Raw genomic sequence first — 26574 nt, 5'->3', positions numbered from 1 at the left:
GTGCATCCGCACCCCCAAGGCCTGCGACTACAAGCGTGGTTAATCCATGGCTCAGCTCCCTAGAAAGCACATGTACGGAGGAAGTGCAACAAGTCCTAGAAAGTAGCAGGAGGACTTCCACCAGGAAGACCTACAAGCAGAAATGGAGTCGCTTCATGGCATGGTGTTCTGCCAAACAGCTAGCCCCCCTTTCAGTGCCTATACCTGTAATATTAGAGTATTTACTGGACCTCAAGAGAGGAGGACTCTCACTATCCTCGTTAAAGGTCCACCTTGCCGCCATTTCGGCGTTGAGACACGAAGAGGAAGGGCACACGGCATTCGCCCATCCCATGGTTACCAGGTTCCTCAAAGGATTGGTAAACCTATACCCCCCTCGGAAACCGCTTCCACCTTCGTGGAACTTGGACCTGGTGCTTAATGCGCTAACGGGACCACCGTTTAAGCCTTTAGCCACGGTTTCCCTCTGCCTCCTTACCATAAAGATGACCTTCCTTCTCGCAATCATGTCAGCTCGCAGGGTGAGCGAGCTTGCAGCAGTTATGGCAATGCCACCCTGCACAGTATTTTCCAAGGAGGCGGTAACCATATGGCTGCATCCAGCCTTTGTTCCTAAAGTTTCTTCTGAGTTTCATGTTAACGAACCTATTGTTTTACCCTCGTTTTACCCAAAGCCTCATAACTCTAACGAAGAGGCGCGCCTATACCTCCTGGACTTGAGGAGGGTGCTGGCCTTCTATATAGACAGGACTAAGCCCATACGAAAAACAGATAGACTCCTGGTCTCTCTCGCTCCCAAATCGAAAGGAGAAGGTCTCTCTTCGCAGAGAATCTCGAAGCACATCGTATCCTGCATAAAAATGTGCTACGAACTCAAGAAGACTCCTTTACTGGCCCCGCCCAGGGCTCACTCCACTTGGGTGGTGGCGGCATCAACAGCCTTTTTCAAGGGCGTTGCGCTAAAGGACATTTGCAGAGCGGCGACCTGGTCATCCTATGACACCTTTGTCAAGCACTACGCCCTTCATAGGGTATTCCAAGAGGATACCCAGCTCTCGACAGCGGTCCTCTTGGGGACAAGCTGTACCTGATCCGATTACCCACCTCCTATCTTGGGTTACTGCTGGGTAGTCACGTAATGTGGAGCACCCACGGGGACACTCGAAGAAGAAAGAAAGGTTACTCACTGTAGTAACGGTGGTTCTTCGAGATGTGTCCCCCTGGGTGCTCCACTACCCGCCCATCCTCCCCACTTCGGATCTCTGTTTAGTGTTTTGTAGGAGTATCCAAGGCGGTTGGTCAAGGAACTGGCGGGGACCAGATCACACACATGGCCAGGAGCGCGCAAGGGAGCGGTGCGCACCGGCGCATGCGCGGTCCGGCAGAAACTGCTTGGAAGATCCGATCTGCGGCGCCGGGCGAGCCCGACACCTAATGTAGAGCACCCACGGGGACACATCTCGAAGAACCACCGTTACTACGGTGAGTAACCTTTCTTTTGTGTGAGACAGGCAAATAGTATAGTATTTTTTAAGAGTGGGTAAGGTATGGCAATAGAAGGCTATTGCAGTTGTCCTTATAGCAGGTTCAAATAGCAGCTCGTCAAGCTCCCAATAGGAATTCATCACAAAAGAAATGAAGCAGAGCAATTGTGATTTGTTATTTTGAAAGTCACAACTTAACCAGATTCATTTAAAAAATAGTTGGTTTTAAATTTGAAATAATGTAGCTGTAACATTAAATTACTACTTCCACCCCTTTTAACGTTAACTGTGAATTACAAAGCATGTAAAAGTTATTTTATTTTATAAGACATGAGATGTAAGAGATAAAACCACTTGTATAGATAGTGGAGAGATCTGAAGATGGAAGAGCAATCTGGATTTTTTTTTCTGAAAAATTGTAAGTGAAAAAAGATGCATATTAATTTCCAACCTGTTTCTATGTTATTTATTTCACTAAAACAAATGACACGCAAAGGGTTAAATCCTGGACCCAAAGAAACAAATGGCAAAGCTTCCACTTATTTCACTGGGGCCAGGATCTCACCTAAGTTTTCACCCATCTTATTCATTCTGTCATCTATTGATTAATATTTGTGGAAGCCTATAATAAGTGAAATACAAAATAAGGGTTCTCTTTCCCAAATGAAATTCAAAAGTATGTCTTAAAAATATTTTTGTTTATAATATAAGGCACTGCAGAACGTGCTTTGGTTGCACAAACATCTAATTTTAAGAGTGATTGAATACATGTGGCCATTACAGTTTGATTCACTCTAGGGATTATTGGATTAATAATGCATGCCCTTTTATGCATTCATGTTGAAATGGAAAAAAAAAAGTTTATTCTTAGACTTATTCGTTAAAAAGATGTGCATTATTTGTAAAAGCCACTTTATTGGTAATATTGGAAAAAGAGACATTTTTGTACTAGTAATCATTTATTTGATTAGCAGATGACAGTAATGATCACATTGTATTATGCAATGAACCAGAATTTGTAGTGATAACTCTCTGTAGAAGCTGTTGAAAAAGGCTGTTGGTCACAGAGGTCTATAAAACATGCTGACACATTGTAATTTAGTGAATAGGGAGGTTTCAATATTTTATCATATGTCAGTAAGTTTATTCTAATATATGTCTTAACAAAGTCATTAAATAAAAAGTGCAGAATAGGGGAGATTTAGTTGTGGTTCCAAACTGAGCAAATATGGTAAAATTTGGGTACAGTCACAAAGGAAAAGAAAACCAGATGTTTATTTCATTAGCACTGAGAAACAATACAGCTATGAAGAAGTAAATAGTAGCATTCTGTCAGGCATCATTGTCTAAATTGTTATTACATATGGTCTCAGAGGGGTAGCCTTGTTAGTCTTCCTTGGTTTTGTGCTGCTACGGGCAGTCCTGTAGCACTTTAAAGGGTAACGGTTTTATTTATTTGGTAATGAGTTGACATTGGTAAGACCCACTTCATTTGTAGAATCTTTGTTCCAGTTAAAGGCATCATCCTAATTCCAACTGAAGCAAAATTGCATTTAAGGTTCCTATCATGAGAAAAATTATTTTTAGTGGTGGGAGTTAGACAAATGCCACAGGTCTTACCGCAGAATGGGCAGGAGTTGTTAGCTGTTGGAGGGGTGTGGGACAGTTTTTCCAGCCCTTTTCTCATCTGTCCTGCAGTGGGACCTCTCAAATGGCACCACCCTCTCACGGATTACTACTCTATGCTAGGAAAGATCCTGGGCAAGGCTCTTGAGGGGTTGACACTGATGCTCCACTTTTTCATGTGTGCGTTCAGCATGTCCTTATATTGCTTCCTCTGGCCCCCAACGCTCCTGCATCCTTCCTTCACCTGGGAAGACGGAATCTGTTTTGGGAGGCATTGATTAGACACCAATGCCAGTGACTAGTCCAGTGAAATTGTTGGATAATGATAATGGTGATGTTCAACTCTTCCAGTGTGCTAGTGTTCATGCGTCCATGTTCCCAAGAGATATTTAGGACTCTGCTGAGGCAGTGTTGAAATTGTTCAAGTGCCTTCAAACGGTGCTTGTATGTTGTCCAGATTTCATGTGCATATGATAGCACTGAAACAATCACTGTGCAGTATTCAAGGACATGAATTGCTAGTATGAACTGGTATGTGGTCAAAAACCCCAGTCTGACACAGAGTTATTCCATGCTGCATTCTGGCCCAAGTCTTTGGAGATGTTCCTGGAAGTCCAGCAGATGTTAATTCTTTAGTCATTACTGAATCAAACAAGTGACCTAAAGATACGCATTTACCTTAACTGACCAATCCTCTGAATCTATTGTATAACTAAAGTATTGATATATCATACTTCAAGTGCATATGTACACTGTAGATGCTTATACCTATACAAGTGCATATGCTTTTTAATACTTCAAAATTTTTGCTGTTTTTTTGAATGGATAGCAAAGTCAGGCATCTCAGAACATGTAATAATTACCTTTCTAAATAGCTATTTAAAAAATACTTAAATTGTGAAAGATCCATTTTTTTTTACCATTTTAAAACTTAAAGGCCGTGTCTACGCTAGCCAAAAACTTCTCGAAGTTTACTAATGAAGCGCTGAAATACTTATTCAGTGCCTCATTAGAATGCGGGCGGCTGCAGCACTTCGAAATTGACATGGCTTGCAGCTGCATGGCTCGTCCAGACGGGGCTCCTTTTCGACCCCGGCTACTTCGAAATCCCCTTATTCCTATCTGCTCATGGATCTTTCACAATTTAAGTATTTTTTAAATAGCTATTTAGAAAGGTAATTATTACATGTTCTGAGATGCCTGATTTTGCTATCCATTCAAAAAAACAGCAAAAATTTTGAAGTATTAAAAAGAATATGCACTTGTATAGGTATAAGCATCTACAGTGTACATATGCACTTGAAGTATGATATATGGCTAGTGTAGACGTTGCCAAAAACAGCCAAAACCTTGCTGCATGACAGAGAACCCACTGGCCAAGTTTCATCTTAAAGCTGAATTTTTGAAGCAAAAACCCTGAAAATAGATGTTTATAATGGAAATGGTGAACCAATGACATTTCATCCTTCAGTGATGCAACTGGAATGTGGACATATGAAAAATGCTGTTGTGACTGATATAACTCTGTATATACATGTCTAATTTTATAGTTTATTGTCTAGCCTCTTCTCCTCCATGTTGCAATAGCATGGATTATTTAAGAATTTCTTAATATTTGGCATCACTTTTACATGTCAGATGTGTATATGAAGTATTATTCACACTTTAAAACCTGTTACAAAATTGAGCCTTTTTGTTTGAATAAAAGAAAATGGGTTATCATGTACAAATATAGAGGGTATTTCCATGAGTTTCCAGTCTTTAAAGCAGTGTTCATTTTACACGCAGCTTATCTACTGGAGAAATAGAAGACAGAGCACAAAATCTTGGTCTCTTTGAGACATTGAAAACCAACCCTGAAGTCCTGCATGAGCACATGGCCAAATATGTTTACCCGGGTATTGAAGGCGCAGATCACCAGCGATTGCTTTATTATTTTACTCTTCTTGAAAACTGTGGTTGTTCAGAATTTGTAAAGTGTACTATCAAACCTGAAACTCACATACAGCTGCTCAAAAAATTTAAGGCCATTGCACCAGGTATGAATTTTATTGGTTTTGTACTTTTATGTCTGTAGTAACTTGTCACATTTATTCAGTTTTCCGAGTACTGACGAGGTCACACTTTCTAGTTTCAGACTATCAGGTAGTCTTTCATAAGCAAATCAGGAAGAAGCAGAGAGCACAATCGTTTTTTATGCCTCAGAGGCAAAATATGCTTCTCTTTGGATTTATTGCGTGTTTAGGTTAAGCTTTTTAGCAAGCTACAGAAAAATTCATTATTGAAAAAATTTACAAACGGTATTTTGATATTTTAGATGTTAAATATTTTAGCTTGTAAATGGTATGTAAATATTAATATTAATTCACATTAAATTCTCCATTTTTCAAAAATAAAGGTTATAGTGTATGAAGAGTCCTAAAAAACAAAAACCAAAACCAAAAAAAAGAAAACTTTTCTGCACTTTGGCAGAACCATAGTTTGTGTAAATTGTGCTCTTTTTAAACTATCTGAAATGCATTCTGTGTCTTGGTGTTCCTTTCAAAACTCTTAATTACATAATACATAATTTCATAGATCCAAAGTATTTATTTACATTTTATATATTTTAATAATATTGTGTGATATTACTTTATTCTTCAAAAAGGGGTACAGTTTAAAGTACTTTTTTTTTAACCCAGTGTGGTGAGAGGCATTTATGTAATTATATTTTTAAACAAGGCTAATAGTAACCCTATTATTAACGTAACCTGACACTTCCGATTTATAAGACTCAGTTTTCAGTTGTGTATAATTTTGCCAAATTTTAATTGTTCGGGCTGAAACTTGACATTGTAGGTATCTGCCTCAAGTGGAATGTGTTTAGAATGCATTTTAGTACCCAGGGTGGATCTCCTCTGGGAATGAATGAGGACTGCAAGGTAAATGAGGTGTTGTCTTAAGATCTGTGTAACATGTTGCAGTTGGAAGGTGCGTTTTGAATAATACTGGGTATTGCAGGAAGATGAAGGATGGCCTCTTGGTTAAATCAGTCAGATGGTGGATGGGATAATTGGATTTTAGCCCAGCCACTTCTCTGGATTTCCTATGTGGAGCTAAGCAAACCACTTAAACTAAACTTTTCAGAGGTTGCTACTGTTTGTTTGTGTTCCTCATTTGTTCTGTGTTCAACTTTGTCACAGTAGGTCTCATTTGAGGAAATGTTTAGTCTTCACAGCTGCAGCTGAAGTCAATGTTTTGAATCTACCAAGTGCTTTATAAGCCTAAGGACTCAAAACAAAAAATCAGGTCCTGAAGATTTCTCAAACTGACCACCTAAAATTAGTGTATTGTTTGACTTTAATCTCTGTGCCTCAGCCTCCTACTTGAAGTATGGAGATAGTAATACTCCCTTATCGCACAGAGGTGTTGTGAAGATGGATTGATTAATTAAGCACTGACATGCTATAATAATGAAGGCCATAGGAAAGACCATGAGGAAATTAATAATTCTGTCTTCATATCAGGGTTTGAACAGTAAGCTGTAAATTAAGGCCTGAGGCTGCACATTGAACTATAAAGACAGAACAAAATATTGAATATTGCTCATTCAGTGAGCAAAGTCTGCCTGTGCATTGAATGAGGCAGTGATGTTTTGGAAGAAGTAGCATGTAGTCATAAAATGAAAATCTGTCGTCATACATTCACAGAAAGAAACAGAATTAAAATTGTACAAATAGCTTTCATTTGGTATTTCCTAACTTTTTTAATTGTTGACTTTGGAACCTTAATTTTTTTTTGTACTGTAGTTTTAGGTGGCGCACACACACACACATATATTTACACTGGTAACAACAGGTCCCTGTACCCTTTTTAATTGCTCATATCTTTCCCATTAAAATTTGTCTTTTTTTTTTCATTTTTATAAATCCAAAAGGTAATTTTTTGGAAATTTGAGCATTTTTCTGCTATTCTCAATTTCTGCATTAAAAAAAATCATTATCAAAATTTTGCTTTTGGCTCACTTACTTGGATAAGCCTAGGAATAGCAAAATATGCTTCATTTCCAGACATATATTGCACTTAAAAAACAAAGCTGAGTCCAAAGAAATGTTCTGAATATTTTTAATGGCATTTTGTTTTTTTGTTTCTTTAGCGCGCGTGCGTCCATACACACACCTTTTTTTTCTTGTCATGTTAAGCACATTTTAAGTACATCCATCTCCATTAGTTCATACTGAGAACTTGCAGAAACCACTATGGAGAACCAGTAGCATGGGCCAAAGATAAAGCAATTTAAAAATCTCAAAGCTGAACATATGTAGATTTCTTTATTTCCTTGTGTGTTTGTGTTCTAAACTAAGAATTTAAATGCAAAAACAGGTAGTGATATAAAAGTATTGCTGAAAAGATAGTTGATGATAAACCTACCACTCAGTGCCATACAGTCTCTTGCCAAGTATGTTTGTTTACATCAGGATCAGCAACCTTTTTGAGATGAAGTGCCAAAATTTGGCCTTATGAATATTTGTTTCTGAACTCTCTGTGTTGATTGGGACTTTGATTTTTTTTTTAAAAAAAAATTCCTAATGCCATTTGTCCAGATGTTGTCACTAGGAGTTTAAATTTGTTGATATTCAGTACATAGCGCTATCAACAGCCTTTTCCCCTTTGCACTCTGTCAGTATGCATCCACCCTAAGTTAGTGCTGATCTTTTCTAGGAAAGATATGGAGATGATAGTTCTGTCAGTGATGTTTCAGTTTGTTTGGTTTTTTGTTTTGCACATAGAATTCCAATTACAGCCATAGCTGTTCAGTAGATCCAACTTTAATAACTACTTTTGTTTTTCTCTTTCTTCCAATAGGTCTCAATTACAAAAAACTAACAGATGAAAATGTGAGCCCTCTTGGAATATTGCAGCCCGTCCTTACAAGTCAGAATGTTTCATGTATTTCCAAGCTTGTACCCAAAATCCCAGATAAAGATGGTAGTATGCTCTCACCAAGCTCTGCGTATGCCATCTGGTTACAAAAACTCTTCTGGAATGGTGATTGCCAGCTCATTAAAAAACCACCAGAAACAATATCAGAATGGTTAAACGCATATGATACATGTGCAGAGTACTTTGATAGACTCTACCCAAGAGATATTGTCACTTTTGTTGATGACATTACATTTTCTTCAAAGGCTGTCACCAAGGTAAATATAATGCCTTTTGTAAAAGAATTGCAAGTTTGTTTAAGCTCCTTAGATAAAATGCTTCATTGAAATAGTCCATATATTTCATTTTCATCATTTTTTTTCTTCTAGGAAATGATGAATTAATGCACTATATTTAGAAAACACATAAACAAAACCCCAACGTTCAATTTCATATCAGAAAGTGATACCATGGAAAAGAATTGTTTTAATTTTACATTTTTTATCAACCTAAATTTATCATAAGTTCAACCACCCAGTGAAAGAAATACTGTCCTGGTCCTCCAAAGTCTCCATGAATGAGGTCTAGCAAGAAATAGGGTAATGTTTTGTTTGTTTGTTTTGTTTGCTTTCCAATGGGGCAGACCTGAAAATCACTATTTGCCTCAGGTTTACATTAGCTCCAAACCCAAAGACAATGGTCTGCATTCCTCGGGTTGGTGAGAGAGCTAATTTATTCCTAGGACATGTACACTCGATGTACAATGCACATCTGAAGTCCTTTTCATGGCCTTCAGTTGCCACAATTTCTATATGTCTGAAAACCTGCTATTTGTGTCCTTCAAGAAGATGCTACCTTTTGGGCCCAAGCTCATTTTACTGAATCTATTACTTTTTCTAGAAGGAAGTAAAGTAGAATCGCCTGTACCTTGTTTTGTACTTTTGTTCCCAGGCACCCAATTAAAACAAAAGTCTAACACATTACCTATGATTCCAGAATCCTGAGTAATGGGTATTTCTAACCCTATATTTTTCTTTAAAAAAGGATAGTGAGGTGTTTTTTTTTCTGGCAAATTAATTGCTTATTAGGCAGATGAATACAGATTTTTGAATTATAATGTATTTAAACTACAATACAGAAGCTAATTCCTGCACCCCTCAGAGGCAGTGAAAAGGTTTGGAGGAAGTCAGTGGTAACAGAGAGGCTAAGAGAGGGGAAATGATTGTTGGGAAGAGGCTGAGGAGTGAAACTGGAGGGTTGTTAGGTGTGGGTGGGAGAAGAATGAGACAGTTCTGGGAGGATTGCTAAAGGTTTGGAGAGCTTCCCTGATGGAGGCCCTGGTTTGACTCCTCCCTTCTCCCATTCAGCCAGACATATCTTCACATATCCCCATGTGTTCCTGCATGATCGTTTATCAAGGATAATTTTCCCTGACATCGTGTGCCTATGAACCCCGAATCTTATTCAGTCCCTGGCTCAATGTTGTCACCCCACTGGCTCCTGTGCCCTTGCCCCATCTGTTTTCCCCACTAGCTCTTCTGAAGCCTGGTCTGTGTGACCTCCCTGAAGCGCCGTGTGCCACGATTGTCCTTCCTCCTCCTTCCATATTCTTTCTTTCCTCACCTGGCTCCTGGAGCAGGGGGCTCTGAGGAAAGCAGTTTCCACCCCTTCCCTCTTGTGACTGGCTGCTCCAGCCTGTGAGCCGGCTGCCCTTTACTCTGGTGCCACCTCAACCTCTGTTGAGCAAAAGGTGTAATGATGATATGATCCCTCGTGGGTTCCCCTCACCTCTCTGTCATAATTATTCTGGACGTGGGAGGTGGGAAGTCAGTGGAGACATTAATTCTGTATTTGTGCAGTGACACAGAGTTTTCCCAAGAGTGGCCCAAATACATCAGCAGCTTCTTGAATAGCCATCCCAAGCATTCTCAGCCAGTTTAATTTAGTTGGGCCTGGGAATGGAACAGTCCTTTAGCTCAACCCAGGAAGTGGCCTGCCGGTTAGTTGCCCAGCTTTCCTATCCAATACTGTAAAGTATTGGAGTCCAATAAACAGGTTCCCCATAGAAGTGTGTTATGAAAAACATGACTGACCAGTAGTTTCTGAAAACTATCATTTATTTTTAGCTCTATTTATTCCCTACACTTAGCATTTGAATGATGATAAATTCGCCTTACTGCATATCGGCTGTCTTTGGATTCTGACACTTTATAGCCTTCCCCATCCACCTCTCAGTTCAAACCACATCCAACTTAGAATCTATATTAGTCATGTAATGATCTTCTACATTCAATTCGTTCCTTGGCCTTCAGCTCTCTGATCGAAAATCCAATGCACCCTTTTTTCTCTACTGCTGTCTCTAAAAGACTGGCTTTAGTTGGACTAAAATAAAAATGTGATTCTGAACGCATCGAAAGCCAGTGAATTGAAGTCCTGAAACTTTTTAAACAAATTACCCTACAAATCTCTAAAATAGAAGTTAGCTCTGATTAGGTTAGGAAGAAAGGTTAAACCAATGATTCTTTGATACATAATTTATAACTAACACTATTAATCTCTTTGGAGACATATTTAGTCATATTAAAGGTATAAATCCCAAACCTGGGATGTTCTTAAAATATAAGCTTCTTAGAGAAAATCAGACTTTGTGGCTTAAATAAGTTGTCACTTCTCCCATACTTTTTATCATGGCTTTTACCTGAAAGATACATGATTATAGTTCATAGCTGTCAAGTTTCTGCAGCTTCATGTGAAACATTTATTCCCCTTCTACAGTTCCCCACATCCCACTCCTCCTGGTGCCCTCTGCTCCTGAGTGTTAGTGCAGGTTGAAACTCTCTCTATGCTGGCACCCTCAAGACCAGTTTGGTGCTAAATGAGAGAATTTGCCAGACCATGAGAGGTCAATATGGTCTATAACAGCACAGATCACTGATAGCCAGGACTGGTGGCTATAAACAAGGTTTATACGACCACGGGAAACTTGGCAACAGGCAAGATAAGTGGTAATCCATGAAGACATTATGCCAGATTACAGATGTTTCCAGATGAGAGAGTGCCGGGCTAGAGAGAAGCTCAACCTGTATCAGACCATGCCAGAATAGCCACATATAATACACATGCATGGCCACACTTTTTCATGCTTTTGTGAGAGATGATTAGAGATTTTTCTCACTAGTGAATGTCTCACATGCCTACTGACCAGGTCTAGAGCCAGCCAACACAAACAGGAAGACTTCTGAGGTATTGGGAGGTGAAGCAACAAATTATATGGAGGGAGCCCACAGTCTTCCCTGAGAAAATAGGGAAGTATCCTCTTCCCCACCAAAATAAGTAAATTGATGCCACTCCTTTCTCTTTTAAAATGAACCAGTACAATTCCTGTCTTTGTATAGCCCCTGCTGCTCCCTGCGCTCCTCAGGATCCTCACTCCCTGGTGCAGCTGGATCTTTCCTCTCCTCTCCTCAGCTGAGAGAAAGATTGAGGAAGGGGAAGCTATAGGAAAAGATGTGTAACAGAATCATGTTTCTGCCCCTGTCTTCTTCACAGCAGAAACCGTGTGACCTCCGCTGGATGTGCTCTCATTGCAATTTTTATTTCAATCCCTCTTCAATAGTATAGTCACAATCCCTATACTCTGAGATATTTGCAATATTTCCTGAGCATTAGACCCTCTCAGCAGCACCTTAGGGGAGCAGAAGTCCCCAACTCTGAACCCTGTGTGACTAACCCCACCTAGCCCTACAGCTCATCCTCTCCATGCACTTCCTTTCTGTGCCTCTTTTAATCAGCTATGGGCCAATGGGACCAACTGAGTTTTTTACCCCACCCAGTTTGCTAACTTGATCACTCAATGTCACCAAATCAGCTTCTCCTGCAGCACTAACTATTTTACCCACCTACTCTGTGCATTCTGTTACAGCCAGATGGGATGGGGAGATTGACTGGGAAGACTCAGAGTGATTCTCATTCCAGCACTACAGAAAGACTGGTAACCCAGCTCTCCTGAAGAAGTGTCCACTTGAGCGGATGGCAAAAAAAGATAATGTGTGTCTGTGTGATGAGGCAGTGCTTCCAGGTGCCTCTTTATAGCAACAGGGGTAGGAGGAAGACAGAGTGAAATGGGACACCCACACAACAACCCAAAAGAGTGGGAAGATCATTCTGAATTGGGAAGCATCTGAGATGGGAGGGTTAGCTTGGGCTCATGAACATTTAATCCATCCTCTGTCATGGAGAAGAGAGTTGAGAGGCCGACCTCAGACAAGGAGGGAGAGATTTAGTAGGAAGGACTCCAGACCTCCACAGGTGCAGTGAGGAAGGAGAAACAAAGAGCTGGGTTTTTGTCAGGCAATTGATTTCCTTCCCTCCAATCCATCTCCTTACAGAGCCAGCACCATTTTAGTTTAGTCCAATCCATCTCCTTACAGAGCCAGCACCATTTTAGTTTGGCATGAAGGTCTCTCAGCCATGTGACTTTACTGCTGTGATAATAGAGAATGCAGGATGCTGTAGTTGCTGATTGTTATGATATTACAGCTGATTTTTCACTGTTGAGTGTGAATGTACTGGAAGCGCGGGGGAGCAAGAAAAAAGAAGGATGATTGGATGGTGGTGGAGGGGGTAGAGAATTGAATTTTGGAGAGAAGAAGGTTGATACATTTCAGAGGGCAAGCAATTGAGTGGAAAGGTGGATGGATGAACGACTGACTGAGGAGAGATGAACAGTGAGTATGTGGGTAGGTGGTATGATTTTCTGACACATTTGAGAAGTAGAAATTTGAAGAGCCTGTAAGAGAGAAAATAAGGAGAGGCATGTTGATGAAAGGAAGAATTTGCTGTACAATGTAAATGTGTACATATGTGCAGAGTTGTCAGCTGATGGCCGGGTAATGAGTGGTCTGTGAACCTATTTTACATCCGAGTCTTAGCTGCTAGAATGGCCTGTCCCTTTGCAGTGGGCAGCCAAGATGGTTGACGGATGCCCCCGAGATTCACCCGAGACTTTGACTGCTAGGACAGACTGTCCCTTCGCGATGGGCAGCCAGGGAGGCTGACGGGTGCCCCAAGAGTCTGCTCCGTGGAGGCAGCATGACTCAGCGCCCAGCTTTTACTGCACCTGACCACTGACCAGGCTGAATATAGCCAAACCAGCTAAGGTTCTTTGTTTGTGTTTGGCCAAGTGTTAGCCGGTGGCTGGGTAATGTGCGGTGAGGTACCAACTATGCCCTTGTTACCATCCGAGTCTTTAACTGCTAGAGCGCAGGGCTCCTTCGCAGAGGGCAGTCTGGGCCAGACTGACGGATGCCCCAGGGTCCTAAACACCCGAGTCTTCTACTGCTAGAGCAGGGAGCTCGGTCACAGCGGGCAGCCAAGATTGACTGACAGGTGCCCCAATGGTAGCACTAAGAGCTTTTCCACACCCAAGACTTCAACTGCTAGGACGCACTGTCCCGTCGCAGCGGGCAGCCAGGATTGGCTGACAGGCGCCCCAGGAGTCTGCCCCGTGCAGGTGGCACAACTCTACGCTAGGCTCTTAGTACTCTCACCTACGGCCAGGCTGTGGTAACCAAACAGTTAAAGTTCTTTTTATTGTGCCAGCTGTGTTGCAGTGACAGTAACAGCAGTCAGACTTAGATCTTAACTAGTTGCAAGTTTATTAAGCTATAGTTATAAGCGTGTGGTTACAAAAGGCTATTGTCTACTTCTTTATGCTAGCAGAGTACAGGTGTTAACAGGTTACATTACAATCCAATACCACGACGTCTTAATACAACAGCATCTATCTATAGAGCTCTAATTCTTTAACTGTGTGTACCAAAAGGAGACCTTAATATGGGTACATCTTACCCTCCTTAATATGGGTACATCTTACCCTCCTTGCGTCTCTCGATACCAGCGTAGCCAAGCCAGGACCAGTCGCTCAGTTCCACGGAAAGATGAATATGAGGTTGGGTGTCCCCAGTTGCAGACCTCGGGAGGCAATCACCTGACCTGACCAGCAGGTAGTTAGTGGGAATGCACTCAGAGTCAGAGTGCTGTTGGGCCCATCTTTGTACCCCTTGGGTCACGTATCCTCTCTCTTATCTGTGGTGCCAGATCGTACTGGTCTGTCTTTTGTGACACCAGTTTTTACAAGGGCAACTCTTACTTAATTTGCACTTGTAAGACAGGAAATAAGCAATTTTGGGAGTACAGGACGTTCTTTTACAAGGGCGGAGATTTCTCTTCTGGGGTGGCTGTGTGGGCGCATCAAGTCCATCAATGCCAGCCAGGGTAATTTCCTGAGGCCCTCTTATTGACACTTGGCCTGTTAGCCTTTTATCTGTACTTTCTGTTTCTCAGAGTCACGATGAGCTAGCACATGTGGGCCTCTGTGGGAGATATCAAAGACTGTGCTGTCAGCAGCTGTTCCGTGCCCTGTGTGCTTGTGAGGCACCTCAGGAGGGGCAGCAAGCTGGCTTGTAAGGGGAGACCTTTGTCTGGCTACACCAAGTGACAGCAAGTAGAAGGAGTCAGGCTGAAGCTTAAGCATGGTTACTATTTATTACAAAGCAGAAATGAAAAATCTTAATGGTTACAGAATTATATAAAATCTTAATGGTTACACTGTTGTTGCTTTATTTGCTTAGCTACTATAGTAGGATGATACAAATGACATGTCAATTAGAGAAAGTTACCCATTTGAAGACCAGACGCCTCAGACTAAAGAGCTCTTACTATTAAATGTGCACAAAAAAAAAAACATTTCAGGTATAATTCTCACCCCTGCGTCCTTTGACTCCGGCGTAGCCAAGGTCGTTCACTGAATCCCTTGGGAAGAACTGTATGAGGAAGGGGGTCCACTGGGTCCTCGGGAGGCAATAATCTTACCTGCCCATCGGCTGACAAGAACATATGCAAGAAAATGTGTTCTTTTTTATAGCTCTGAATGACTGATATGAAGTGTTTCATTAATTCTTAATTATAGTAGTTTTTTGTAAAACTCCATTTCTAAAAATCATGTGTGATTTGCAGTGGTGAGTAAAAAGATGTTCCTGTGAATGACATATTTAAAGATGCAATATCTCTTGACCTGACAGGATTAAAAACATTCTGCAGACAGCCACAGATTCTCTTAAAACCAATACACTTTGTTATATTAGAAACAGAGAGGGAGCGATGCTAGTCTATACACTATCAAAACAAAAAGCAGTCAAGTAGCACTTTAAAGACTAGCAAAATAATTTATTAGGTGAGCTTCAGACTATGGTCTGAAGAAGTGAGTCTGTCCCATGAAAGCTCACCTAATAGATTATTTTGCTAGTCTTTGAAGTGCTACTTGGCTGCTTTTTGTTTTGTTATATTACTGTGAATAAAAGACAAAAAGGGAAATAGTCAAACTTCTGCTCTACTTTTTGTATGGTGTTTTGCTATTCATTCATCTATATACTTCAGATTAGAATTAATATTATGCCATAATAGTTTTTCATATTGTTAAATTTAAAATATTATCTACCTGAATGTAATGACACTCCCCAGATGGACTGTTTGTAGGGATTATCTAATGCATAAGCTTTTGATGATGCAGAAAAAGACCAAATCCATTAGCAAAGAGACAGTAGCAGAAACTATTGGCATCACTTGGCACAAACTACCCTGTATTATGTTTGTACAGCACCTAGCCTTATTGAAATATAACTGTTAAATAAAAATACGGTGTGACCACCAAAAATGATAAAGAGCCGTGCTGGCACTCTGTGAGTTATATAAAACTGGAGGTATTTTCCCACTTCAATGTGTAATCATGAAAGCATTTTGTAGAAAATTCAGGTTTGAGAACTTTTTTAGGTCCACAGTGGAATTTCCAATCAAACCATAGGGACACGCGCTACACAACAGCCAAGAGTCCAATGTTTACAGCATACACCAGGGACGGAGTAGGCCCAGATTTTGGTCTCTCTTCTGCCTGATTCAAAGTAGGGAACTCTTTGGAATGGAAACCCAGGGCATCTTAATCACTCTCATTGAGCCTGAAACCAGAATAGCTCCTCTTGGGGCTTCAAAAATGGGACAGTTAGTCCTGCCTAAACTCCATGGTTTATTTTATCTTTTTAAAATGTATTTATCTACTATTAATTGCATTTGCATTAAATGGAATTACAAAAAGAGTACCCTTTAAGACCTTGTATTGACTTTGAAACCAGTTCTACCACCCTATCTTTTAATGAGTAGTAGCTTAGTTCCCAATTCATAAATCCATGTCAGCACATGTTTAAGTCAACTCAGATTTAGAAAATCACTTACCCGCATGCTTGAGTGCTTTCCTGAATCAGCACCATATATCATAACTAGCCCCAGCCCCACCTATCTGAAGTGTTTGCAAACAGTTCAGTGACACTAAAGTTGCAGAGTAAGGGTCTTCATGTACAGGTTAATGTTACTTGTAGGGAAAACCCTTTTTCTTAGTAAATAAATTTACATAAGCTGTAGAGAATTTGCCTTCAATGTTAATATACATTTTATGATATATGTGAAATGTACCTCAGAGAATTAAATGTCTAGAGCTAAAATTTATATCTCAGGGATGGGAAACCTTTTTTGGGTCGGGGACCACTGACCCACAGAAAAATCACTCAGGGGCCACATGCAAGTAAGAAGCAAAACAAAGCAAAACAAAAACAACAAAAAATTCTCTCAGATGTGACCCACAACTGAGAAACAGAAATAAGTCAGTCACCTCACTACCCTCAAGCTGCACCCAATCCCCTTGGAGGGCTGGGGCTAGTAGATTTTGTAGAGACCCCGTAGGCTCTGAGGTGGGGTCAAAAATGAAGGGTTCAGCGTATAGGAGGCAGCTGCGGGGGAGCAGGCTGTAGTGGGGATTTGGGGGTCTGGGCAGGAGGTATGGTGCAGGAGTAAGCTTTGGGGTCTGGATGGGAGATAGGATGCAGGAGTCGGTTGGGGGGGTGATGAAGTGAAGTATGCAGGAGCAGGAAGGGGATGAAGAATTTGGGCTGTGGGGGTAAGAAGACTGGGTGGGAGGCTGGATATAGGAGTAGGCTTAGGGTAGGTGTGCAAGGAAGGAAGAGGGAAGGGGAGCAGTACCTGTGGAAACCTGGGGTAACCTCTTTCTATCCTTAAAGAGTTTTATGAGAACAGTTTTATGGTACACAAGTTTTAACACTGATATGGGGCAGGAGGATGGTCATGCACGTGTCTCCGCATACTGCAAGGAAGACAGCAGCTGGCACTACCCCCTACCTCTCCCATTGGCTGCGATTCATCCAGTGGGTGTGATGAGGCGGTGGCACCTGCACAGAGTGCTACGCTGGAGCACGTAGAGCTGCTTCTCCTGGCCTGCCAGCGTCCACAGGCCTGATCAGGCTCCAGCTGGCCTGAATCAGGCCCATGAGGCTAAGGGCTGCCTCCCTCTGCAGTGGCACAGGCCAAGCAGTGCTGGCACACCAGCTGTGGTGTCCCCACGTGGCTGGAGCCCCAGCACTGGCTAGTGCTCCTGCTGGGGGCAGGAAGGGCCAGCCAAGGCTTGCAGGCCACATCCAAGCAAGGTTTGCCATCCTTGTTATACGTAATGTTATCATCATTATCGTCATCAACAGCCATGGGCTTAGCTAGTGCCCATTGGTGTCTGATGCCTCCCTGACTCTTCCTTTCCATCTTTCCCGGTCCACTGTGTAGTGGCTTAGTTTTTGTAGACTAGCTCTGCACCAATCTACTATATCATCTACCCATCTCTGTGGGGTCTGCCTCTCCTATTTGAACCATCCCTTATGCCGAATACCAGGGTCTCGACTTTTTGCTTGTTGTTCATTCTGCGGGTACGTCCGAATAGCTGTAACTTGCATTGTATAACCATTTGCAGTAGGTTCTCTTTCAGCTGTATCTTCCTATATAATTCTACATTGGTGACCTTCTGCATCCATCCTATTCTCAGGCTCTTTCTATAACTGCTGCTTTCAAATACCAATATCCTTCTCTTCGAATCTGTTGGTTTATAAATTAAGTGAGAGTGTTTTACAATTATTTTTTCATTACAGATCCTTGGCTATAAAATTGAACAGTTATATAGTCATAAAAATCTTTTTAAAAAAAAAACTGTTTTCTTCACGTGCAAACTAAGATGGAACTAGCCACCAAGGTACTTTAAAGCAACGGGCAAGATAGCAAATCTCACTACTGAAACTTACTAGAAATAAAGCTGCTCACATTTTGAATGGAAAAAGAAGAAAACACTAATACATTTGTATTGCTGTGTTTATCACTGTGCAAAGATGAAAACAAAATTAAAATGGCATTGGATAGCCAAGTGTTCTTTTTAATGGTCCAGTCTATAAATGTTTATGACATCACAACTTCTAAGCATGCAAAACATTTTGATGCTTGTTCAGAAATTAATAAAAGAAGATAGACGGATGTATAGTTTTGCTGCTTGAATCTTTGTAACCATAGTTTGTATAGCAGAATCACTGAAAGGATAAAGAAAAAGATTTGGTGCTGGTATAATCTTTTCGATTTGTATTTTTAGTTTTATGAAATACTCAGATCTAGTTGTTGAGCTGAATTAATATGATTCGCGGCGGGGGTGGGGGGTGGACTTCATTCCCTCTGGCCTCATGCTTACACTAAAATGTTCTTACTTCACTACAGTATGTCTTTACTTTTGACAACACTTGAATACTTCACAAAATTATTTGATTCCTAGAATTTAATGGTAAAATACCAGTTAGCAGGGCTTTTTTTTTTTTTCATTTTTTTCAATTCCTTAGCACTTCAAAGAAAGAAGTGGGGTGGGGGAGGGAAGGAGGAATAGCATACAATAATAAATTCAGATTTCATTAAAAGTGCCTATTTGTGTATTTTCTGTGATTCAGAGCAATACCCCTGAAAAACTAGGGTAGAGTCTGTCTAGCACTGAAGAATTTTATGGGGACAGTGTTATGATGGACAGGTTTTAACACTGATATAGTGCACCAACAAGTTTGCAACCTCTGTCCACTGTGATAGTAAATCTAAATCAACCTTATTCAGAGGTTCTAAATATGAACTTCAGTTTTTTTTATACAGAATACTGTTACCTTTCCTTTAAAAAGATAAGATTGTTGCAATGTTGCACCTACTACAGTTTAAAATGAAATAAAAGAAGAATCAACAGAGCAAAACATCCCACTCTGACACTTCATTCTAGGTACAGGAAAAGTTGCAAGAAGTTGTGATTTAAAAAGCAGAATTTTTTCAGTGTTTTCCACTATCCATATGCAGGTCTGAAAGACACCAAAAAAGAAAACAAAAAAATGTATTTCTTTGAAATGTCTCCAGAGTCCACATTTTATATTTAAAGAATGCACTTGTACAGTATCTAAACCTGGTAAGTCATATTCTGGTAATGCACAGTATGAAACTGACTGTACAAATGAATCCAACTACAATACTCTGGCCTTACACAGGTGGTAGATACTACTCCCTCCACCTCCCTGTGTCAGTTCCTACCAGACTTCCCAAGCTGTAATACATAGCAGGTAACTTCCTGGTACTCCAACTCAAGCCAATCACCTGTAGGCAGCAGGTCTCCGACCTGTGTCCAGGGATCTGTGGTCTCCTCAGGCAAGGGCTATGATGACTTTTGTGCTGGAGCTTCCATCAGGCATCCTTCCTACTTGGCAGTCAGCCCAGATTGAAGCTGGACTACATTCGTTTAGACTAGCACAGTAGTTGGAACATGCTCATTATGGTCCTATAGGTGGGAGTTCCTCCATTCAAGGTTGGATTAGTGGTGTCCTGGCTAGTGTGGAATATGCACATTCCACCACAGGAGTTCAAAACCTGTGGTTTCTTGTCAGCTCACCTCTTTTTTTAAAAAAATGTCTAGGTGAGAACAGTCATATGTGGAAGTCCAGGAATAAACGTATCTTCTACAGATGGGAAAAAATGAATGCCTCGTTTCAGACTGCTGTTTAATTTACTTGAAGGAGTAAATTTTTTGAACTCTTAATTTTTTGTTGAATTTATTTACACTTCTTGTTGTGTAGTAATAAATACAAAATGGTATGAGGTATGTGTTGCTGATATGAGCATTGTTAAGATTGATTGTTAGTTATGAAATCTTTCAAAGTGCAGTAAGAGTAGCTTGTTTACAACTGTTGCTAATAGCACTTGATAGAAAGGAATTCACTTATCTATAGTGTATAGTTAAGCTTGCACCTTCCTTAAATAATGCTTGTAGTTGTAATCACTGCCTCCGGGAAGTGAACTAAAGTTAATGCAAAGTACAGCTATAGTACATTCTTGACTAAAACAATGGCACTTGTGGTCTGCATCAGCATGTGATCAGCTGAATATAAGGGGTAACAATGAATGCATAATTGGTTGGAATCAAATGTGGATAAGCTAGAAATGTGTAAATTTGTAGACGTCCCACTGTTCTTCGTTTATTTGTCACAGATTTCAGTATAGATTTAAACAGTGACCTAATAATGGATGTGAATAGCTTAAATGAAAAGCTGGACTGTTGACAACTTAAAGAAAATTTGACAATTTGAGACATATGAACAAAAAGTTGAACTTTAGACTTCTCCCTAAGTGTATGGCGATACAACATTTTAAAATAGACTTTCAAAGTTACATACCATGAAACATTTAGCAGAAAAGTTAGGGGATAAAAGGACATTTGTCAGAGTTTTTCTCTCTTTTTTTTCAGCTGTTATTCTTGGTACTTCTGATTCATGAGAAGAATGCAGGAAAATATATACAACGTGATGGTTTTTAAATAAATGGTTTGTTTAGAGAAATAAGAATGTTGCCATTTAGTATTTTACTTAATGTTTTAGTTAGCTCTTAAGGCAAGGACTGCCGATTACTCTGTGTTTGTATAATGCTTAATGCAAAAGAATCATGATCCTCATTGTGGCCTCAAGGCAATATTGTAATACAAATAATAAGGAATGAATAATAACGATAATGATAAAAAAAAAAGCATAACCTCTTTTTCAGCTGTCAGTAGATGCCCGGCTAGAGATGATAAATAAAGCTATTAAAGCAGTGCAACAGATCATTGAGAAATCAAGACAAAAGAATTCTGAAGATGATATGGATGGTGCTGGAAGAATGCCTGTCACTTATGAGGAAACTCTGATTCATCTGCAGCAGTCTCTTGCTCATCTGAAAACACTCAATCATAAGTTTATCACTTATCTGAAAAACAGTGAGCAGGTAATGAGAAATTACCTTTAACAAACAAAATCAAGTATATTCCAGCAATAGCATATATTTGCCTTCTATCTCTTTTCACTTTCAAATTGCTACAAATTATGTTAGAGGTTTGGACATAATAGGATTTCTTAATTGCTAAGTATTCCTTCTTATTGTAGATCCTTGATTAACTTTGAATATGTGTCATCCTAAATTGTACAGGTTGAAACTCTCTAATCTGGCACCTTCGGGACCTCACTGGTTCCAGTTGAGAAAATTTGCCAGACCATGGCAAATTGTCTTGCACATTACGAAGATTTCCACTGTTTGCTGGACTCTCAGAAGACATTTAGGGGTAAATTACAGCTAAATAACAGCACAGAACACTGAAAGCCAGGACTGGTGGCTGGAAACAAACTTTGTGGGACCACAGGAGACTTGGGCTACACCCATGATAAGTTGTCATCCATATAACTAAAATCATGCCGGAGTACGGCTGTTGCTGGATGAGAGAGTTGCAGATTAGAGAGGTTCAACCTGTAGTAATTTAATGTAGTTAGTTGTCCTCTTTAGCCAACAAAAGGACAGAGTGGGTTTAGTTTAAAGTTCGTAGGTGGTATTTGTGCAAGGTTTCAAAGTTTATATTGCTATATTAGGCATCAAAAAACTTCTGTAACAATTAATTGGTAAGCTTTATTGATCTATTGTGCTATTACAGGTATGCTTCTGGAAAAAAATAATTAAGTGAACAGTTTCATCTTTTATACATGTATCACTGTATTCAGGAAAATGTGTTGTCCCCATTTTTATAAAGTAATATGCACCTATTCTACGTTGTTTTGAGAAGCATGAGTCAGAGTAAAATGTTTATACGTTCATGAAGTCTCCTGTTTTCCACAATGTAATGAAGGGTTTAATTCTACATATATTTCTGCTTGTAAAATACAACACACTTGAGAAGATAAGCTGCTATTGCTAGAAAAGTGTCTCTGCGCAGATGTTAGATTATCAAAGATATTAATAGAAAAGTACTGTGATTTATCATGAAGTCTCATTAGCAATCAGTTAGTTTTAAATTTTACCATGAGCAATAATGATGGGAAAAATGGCCTCTGTCACATTTTTATGGTATATTTTGCTGAAGTTGACTTGTTCTCAGAAGGTATTTAAAAATTTCCCTTTGTGTCTATATCTACGTGAGAGGCTTTTCCCAGCAAAACTGGGCTTTTGTCCAGAAAAAACACAGAGCATCTACATACAAAATGCACTTTGTTGACCGTTTGTCAACAAAACCTGGCACATCCTACAGCAGCTTTATACCTCTCCCTGTTCAGCTATAACTCCTCTCTTGATGCTGTTCTCTTGACAAAACAGCCATGCAGACGCCTGGGACCCTTTTCTTGACAGAGGGTTTTTGGTTCACTGGGTAACCCTGTTTGCAGAGCTGTTGGTCAGCCATTCTGTTGAGAATGGGCTGGGCACTCTGGCTGCTTTCTGTCGACAGAGCAGATTGCGGATTTTTATGTGTAGACACAATCTATCAACAGAAGTTTTTTCTGGGAAATCCCTTCCGACAGTGACTTCTGTCGACAGAGGCGTCCCTTGTAGACATAGGCGGAGAGTCTTTTCTGTATTGCTGTAAATTTTGAGATGCTGAACTGTATGAAGCAAAGAACACCTCTCTCATAAGTTTTAAAATTGTCTGCTTTTAGGAAATGCTGCAGAAGTACGGGCACTTGTATGATTTATCCAGGTCAGAGAGAGAGAAAATACATGAACAGGCAGTAGCTATGTGTGTAGATGCTCAACCTCTAGACATGATACAGCAGTTGTTGGAAGTGACTGTGGGAAATATGGATTTCTCCACCAGAGACATAGTACAATGCACTATAAACAAACTTATATGTGCATTAAGGTAAGTTAAATTTCTATAATTATTAAAAATAAAAATCTCTTATCGTTGTGTACCAGGATGCTTGGAACTCTGCAGGGCCTGAAGAAATAGCAGATATTATAGAAATGTGTGTTAATATTTGTACTTAATTGTTTACAATTCCAAGCTTGTAAAAGCTATTGTGATATGCAGACTTCCAGTAGATTGAATGCGGAGTTAACTTTTAGTAAATTTACTTTTATTCCATGGGTCCAGTTTTTGGACCTGTACTTATAAGATAAATTCACTATATACACCTGATGTATGTCTTTTGGGATGATTACAATGAATGATGCCTTTGTTATATAAAGAGAGAATGGGAAGTTCTCTTATACAGTGTGAACGTTGGGAGCAGGATCTGGGGCGCTGAAAGGAGGAATTGCTTGTGCTTCCGAGGGATATTTTACATATGGATTGGGCTATATGAACCTGGGAACTCTTTTTCAATGGATGTGTAGATTCTGTAGATACCAGATTAAGGGTCATCACTTGCTGAAAATCAGGCCCTATGAGTATGTCAGGTTGGAATCGGGGGCTGACTCACAGGGCCCCTGGGTAAGCAGGGAGGGTCTCTAAGCTTCTGGAAGGGGTGAAGTATCAGTCACAAGGGGAAGAGCCTGGAGTAATCAGCCATCAGCAGTGTCTGGACTGTGCTGTGCCCTCCCCCGAACACTCTGCCAGCTCTCAGTGCCACCCAGACTGCACTGCCTAGGGCTCTGGTGGTAATTTAAAGGGCTCAAGGTCCCAGCCACAACTGCAGTAACAGTTGTCCCCATTGTTCCCCTCTCCTCCCTGTTGGTAAGCCTCAGTTGGATGCCACACATGCTATTAGGTACTTTTGAAAATTTAGGCTTTCAAGATTTATTGTTTGTCTTTTATATGGAGGGTTTTGGTTTTTTTTAATTCATTGGGAAAGTAAGTGTATGAAAATGCATAATGTTTGCTTGTGTCAATTTATGAACTGACATAGATCTCTCTGAATCAGTGACATGCCCTCTTCATTATTTAAAACTTGCCTGATTTTTTTGTGTCATCTGCAAACTTCACCACTGCTGATTTTGTTTTCCTCCAGGCCGCTAATAATGCCATGGGACCCTTCTAGAAACAGTCCTTTTCAATTACAGTTCCCCATTTACAGTTTTACAATCGGTCCGACATTTTTAATTCATTTAATGAGTGCCATATTGATTTTATATTATTCTAGTTTTTTGATCAAAATGTTCTGTAATATGAACTGAAGTCTATAACATCACCACTATTATCTTTATCAATCAAACTTGCAGTCTCATTAAAAAAAATGAAATTAGCTGCACAGAATCTTTTGCACAAGTGCACATGGATTGGCATAAATTATATTATCTTCTCCTAATTCCTGATTGAGTCTCATGTCACTTGTCCCATTGTTATGCCTGAAATTGATGTCAGACTGACAGGCCTATAATTAAAGCTCTGTTTCCATCAGAGAAGTCTTGGAATTTATGGATTCTATGTCTTTCTATGACTTGTGTAGCTGGAACTCCCCACAAACTCCTCATACATACACTTTCTTAGGCTATGTCTCCTCTAGAATATAAAGTCGTTTTAAGGGAGTTAGGTACATTATAAAACCTACCTATCTTCACTACAAATATCACTACTTCTATTTTAAGGCATCCTAGAGTTTGACTTTTCCACTCCAGCTTTTCATGAACAACTCGCAGATGTGGTGGTTTTTAAAGAAAATGTTCATAGGTGTTCTGAAAAAAAAAAAAAAAAAGAAAACTATTGTTTGATGTTCCGTGATCTCGAAAAGTTTAAGAAACACTGAATTAGGGTATAATCTTTACCTAATTTTAGATGACATAGGGCACGACTGCGCTAGGGGGTAAAGTTGACTTAAATTACCCAACTCCAGCCACAAGAATAACATAGCTGGACTCCAGGCCTGCTGGACCCCAGTTTAATTGCCACCATTATCCTGGACCACACGACCTCCAGTTAGTGCAACCCAGCAAGTCTGTCAACATACCTTAGGTCAGCCCAACTTATTGCAATGTCTACACCACGCTGGTTCCATTGACGAAACTCTGCCTCCAGCTTACCTTAAGCTTCTCATTCTGATGGAGTGCCAGAGTTGACAGAAATATATTCAGTAGTCAGTTCAGCAGGTCTGCCTGTTAAATTGACCCCACAGTGGATCAATTGCCATAGTGTCAATCCACCAGTAGGGGAGACATACCCATACCAAGAGTATTGTCCACAGAGACCTCCCAGGAAGCAGTGGAGAAGATTCAGAAGACATTTTCCATGCTCCACATGCACAAATATTCATGATATATTCAAAAAAGACATTTCTTATTCCATCTGCCTGGGAGTGAGCTATCTTCCATATCTCTGAGATGTCCTAGAACTGGATAACCTCAATCCACTTCACTGATAGTCCCTTGGTTTTCTGATCTTTGGCCTGCAGATTAATAGGAGTACTGTGTATCACAGAGTGTTAAAACTACTAATTTGGCTTTGAAAAGCTCCTGGATACTTTTGGCTGTTCTGAATGAAGTATTTCTCTTACTTGCAGTGAGAGATGTAGACCAGTGTAGTGATGATCTGTTCCGGAAATTAAAAAAAAATAATAATTTTCTATCTTTCTGTACTTCTGTAGCAGAACAGAGCATGAAACACTGGTTTAATATTAAGGAATGTACATAATTGTTCATCATTTCTTAAAGAAATCACAGCAATTGCGTGACGTTGTGACTGATAGTTTACCAGTGAAATGTGCTAATTCCCAAAATATTAATTAACACCAGTGCAGTTTTTTTTTTCTGAATTCTTACCATCCAAGGCCAGCATAAATATAAAAGGATAGAAAGATAGGCTAAGGAAAGAACAGGCAGTTACAGTGAATAATGTAATTAGGCGAAAAGGTGTAGCTGTATTAATTTATTCACCTTTTAAGCATTCTTTGTAAATTTATTGTTCTTGAGGAATATTTTTGTTAAATTCATGTAATGTTTTTGCAGATGTACCAAAATTAACATGCATATCAGTTTAATTTTACTAGATAGATACAGTCTTAACCTTGAAGCTTCTACGTATCTTCAGTTGGGGAGGAAAGTGTGTGTGTGTGTGTGTGTGTGTGTGTGAGTGAGAGAGAGAGAGAGAGAGAGAAAATACACAGAAGGCACCATATAATCTGTGTGAAGGACTAATGTTTCATTAATTTTTTCCTTTTGTAAGTAGCTTCTGATGATTTTACTGTTAATTAGGAAGAAAATAAGAAAGCTATATTCCTCATGAAAACAGATGATTCTCATGTGAAAGTCATTTGAATTGTAATTTCTTTTTTATTGCCTTAACCAGTTCTAAGGCAATGCAGATAGTAACATTTTTAAGAATAAAACAAGAAGTCCTGTGGCACCTTATAGACTAACAGATATTTTGGAGCATGAGCTTTCATGGGCA

General features: G+C 39.9%; 1 protein-coding gene across 2 annotated transcripts in view; it reads left to right on the top strand.

The window, feature by feature from the left end:
- Positions 1–26574, top strand: part of NBAS (NBAS subunit of NRZ tethering complex) — a 353016-nt gene that overhangs the window by 224113 nt on the left and 102329 nt on the right. For both annotated transcript variants that reach the window (XM_074991286.1, XM_074991287.1), the window contains exons 43-46: positions 4899–5149; positions 7956–8290; positions 21000–21218; positions 22910–23112. In XM_074991286.1, coding sequence (XP_074847387.1) covers positions 4899–5149; positions 7956–8290; positions 21000–21218; positions 22910–23112 — 1008 coding nt within the window. The remainder of the gene's footprint in view (positions 1–4898; positions 5150–7955; positions 8291–20999; positions 21219–22909; positions 23113–26574) is intronic.

Source organism: Carettochelys insculpta, chromosome 3 (genome assembly GCF_033958435.1).
Source record: "Carettochelys insculpta isolate YL-2023 chromosome 3, ASM3395843v1, whole genome shotgun sequence".
NCBI classification, from domain to species: Eukaryota; Metazoa; Chordata; order Testudines; family Carettochelyidae; genus Carettochelys; species Carettochelys insculpta.
Note: the sequence above shows the minus strand (reverse complement) of the source record. Positions and strands in the feature narration are given on the sequence as shown.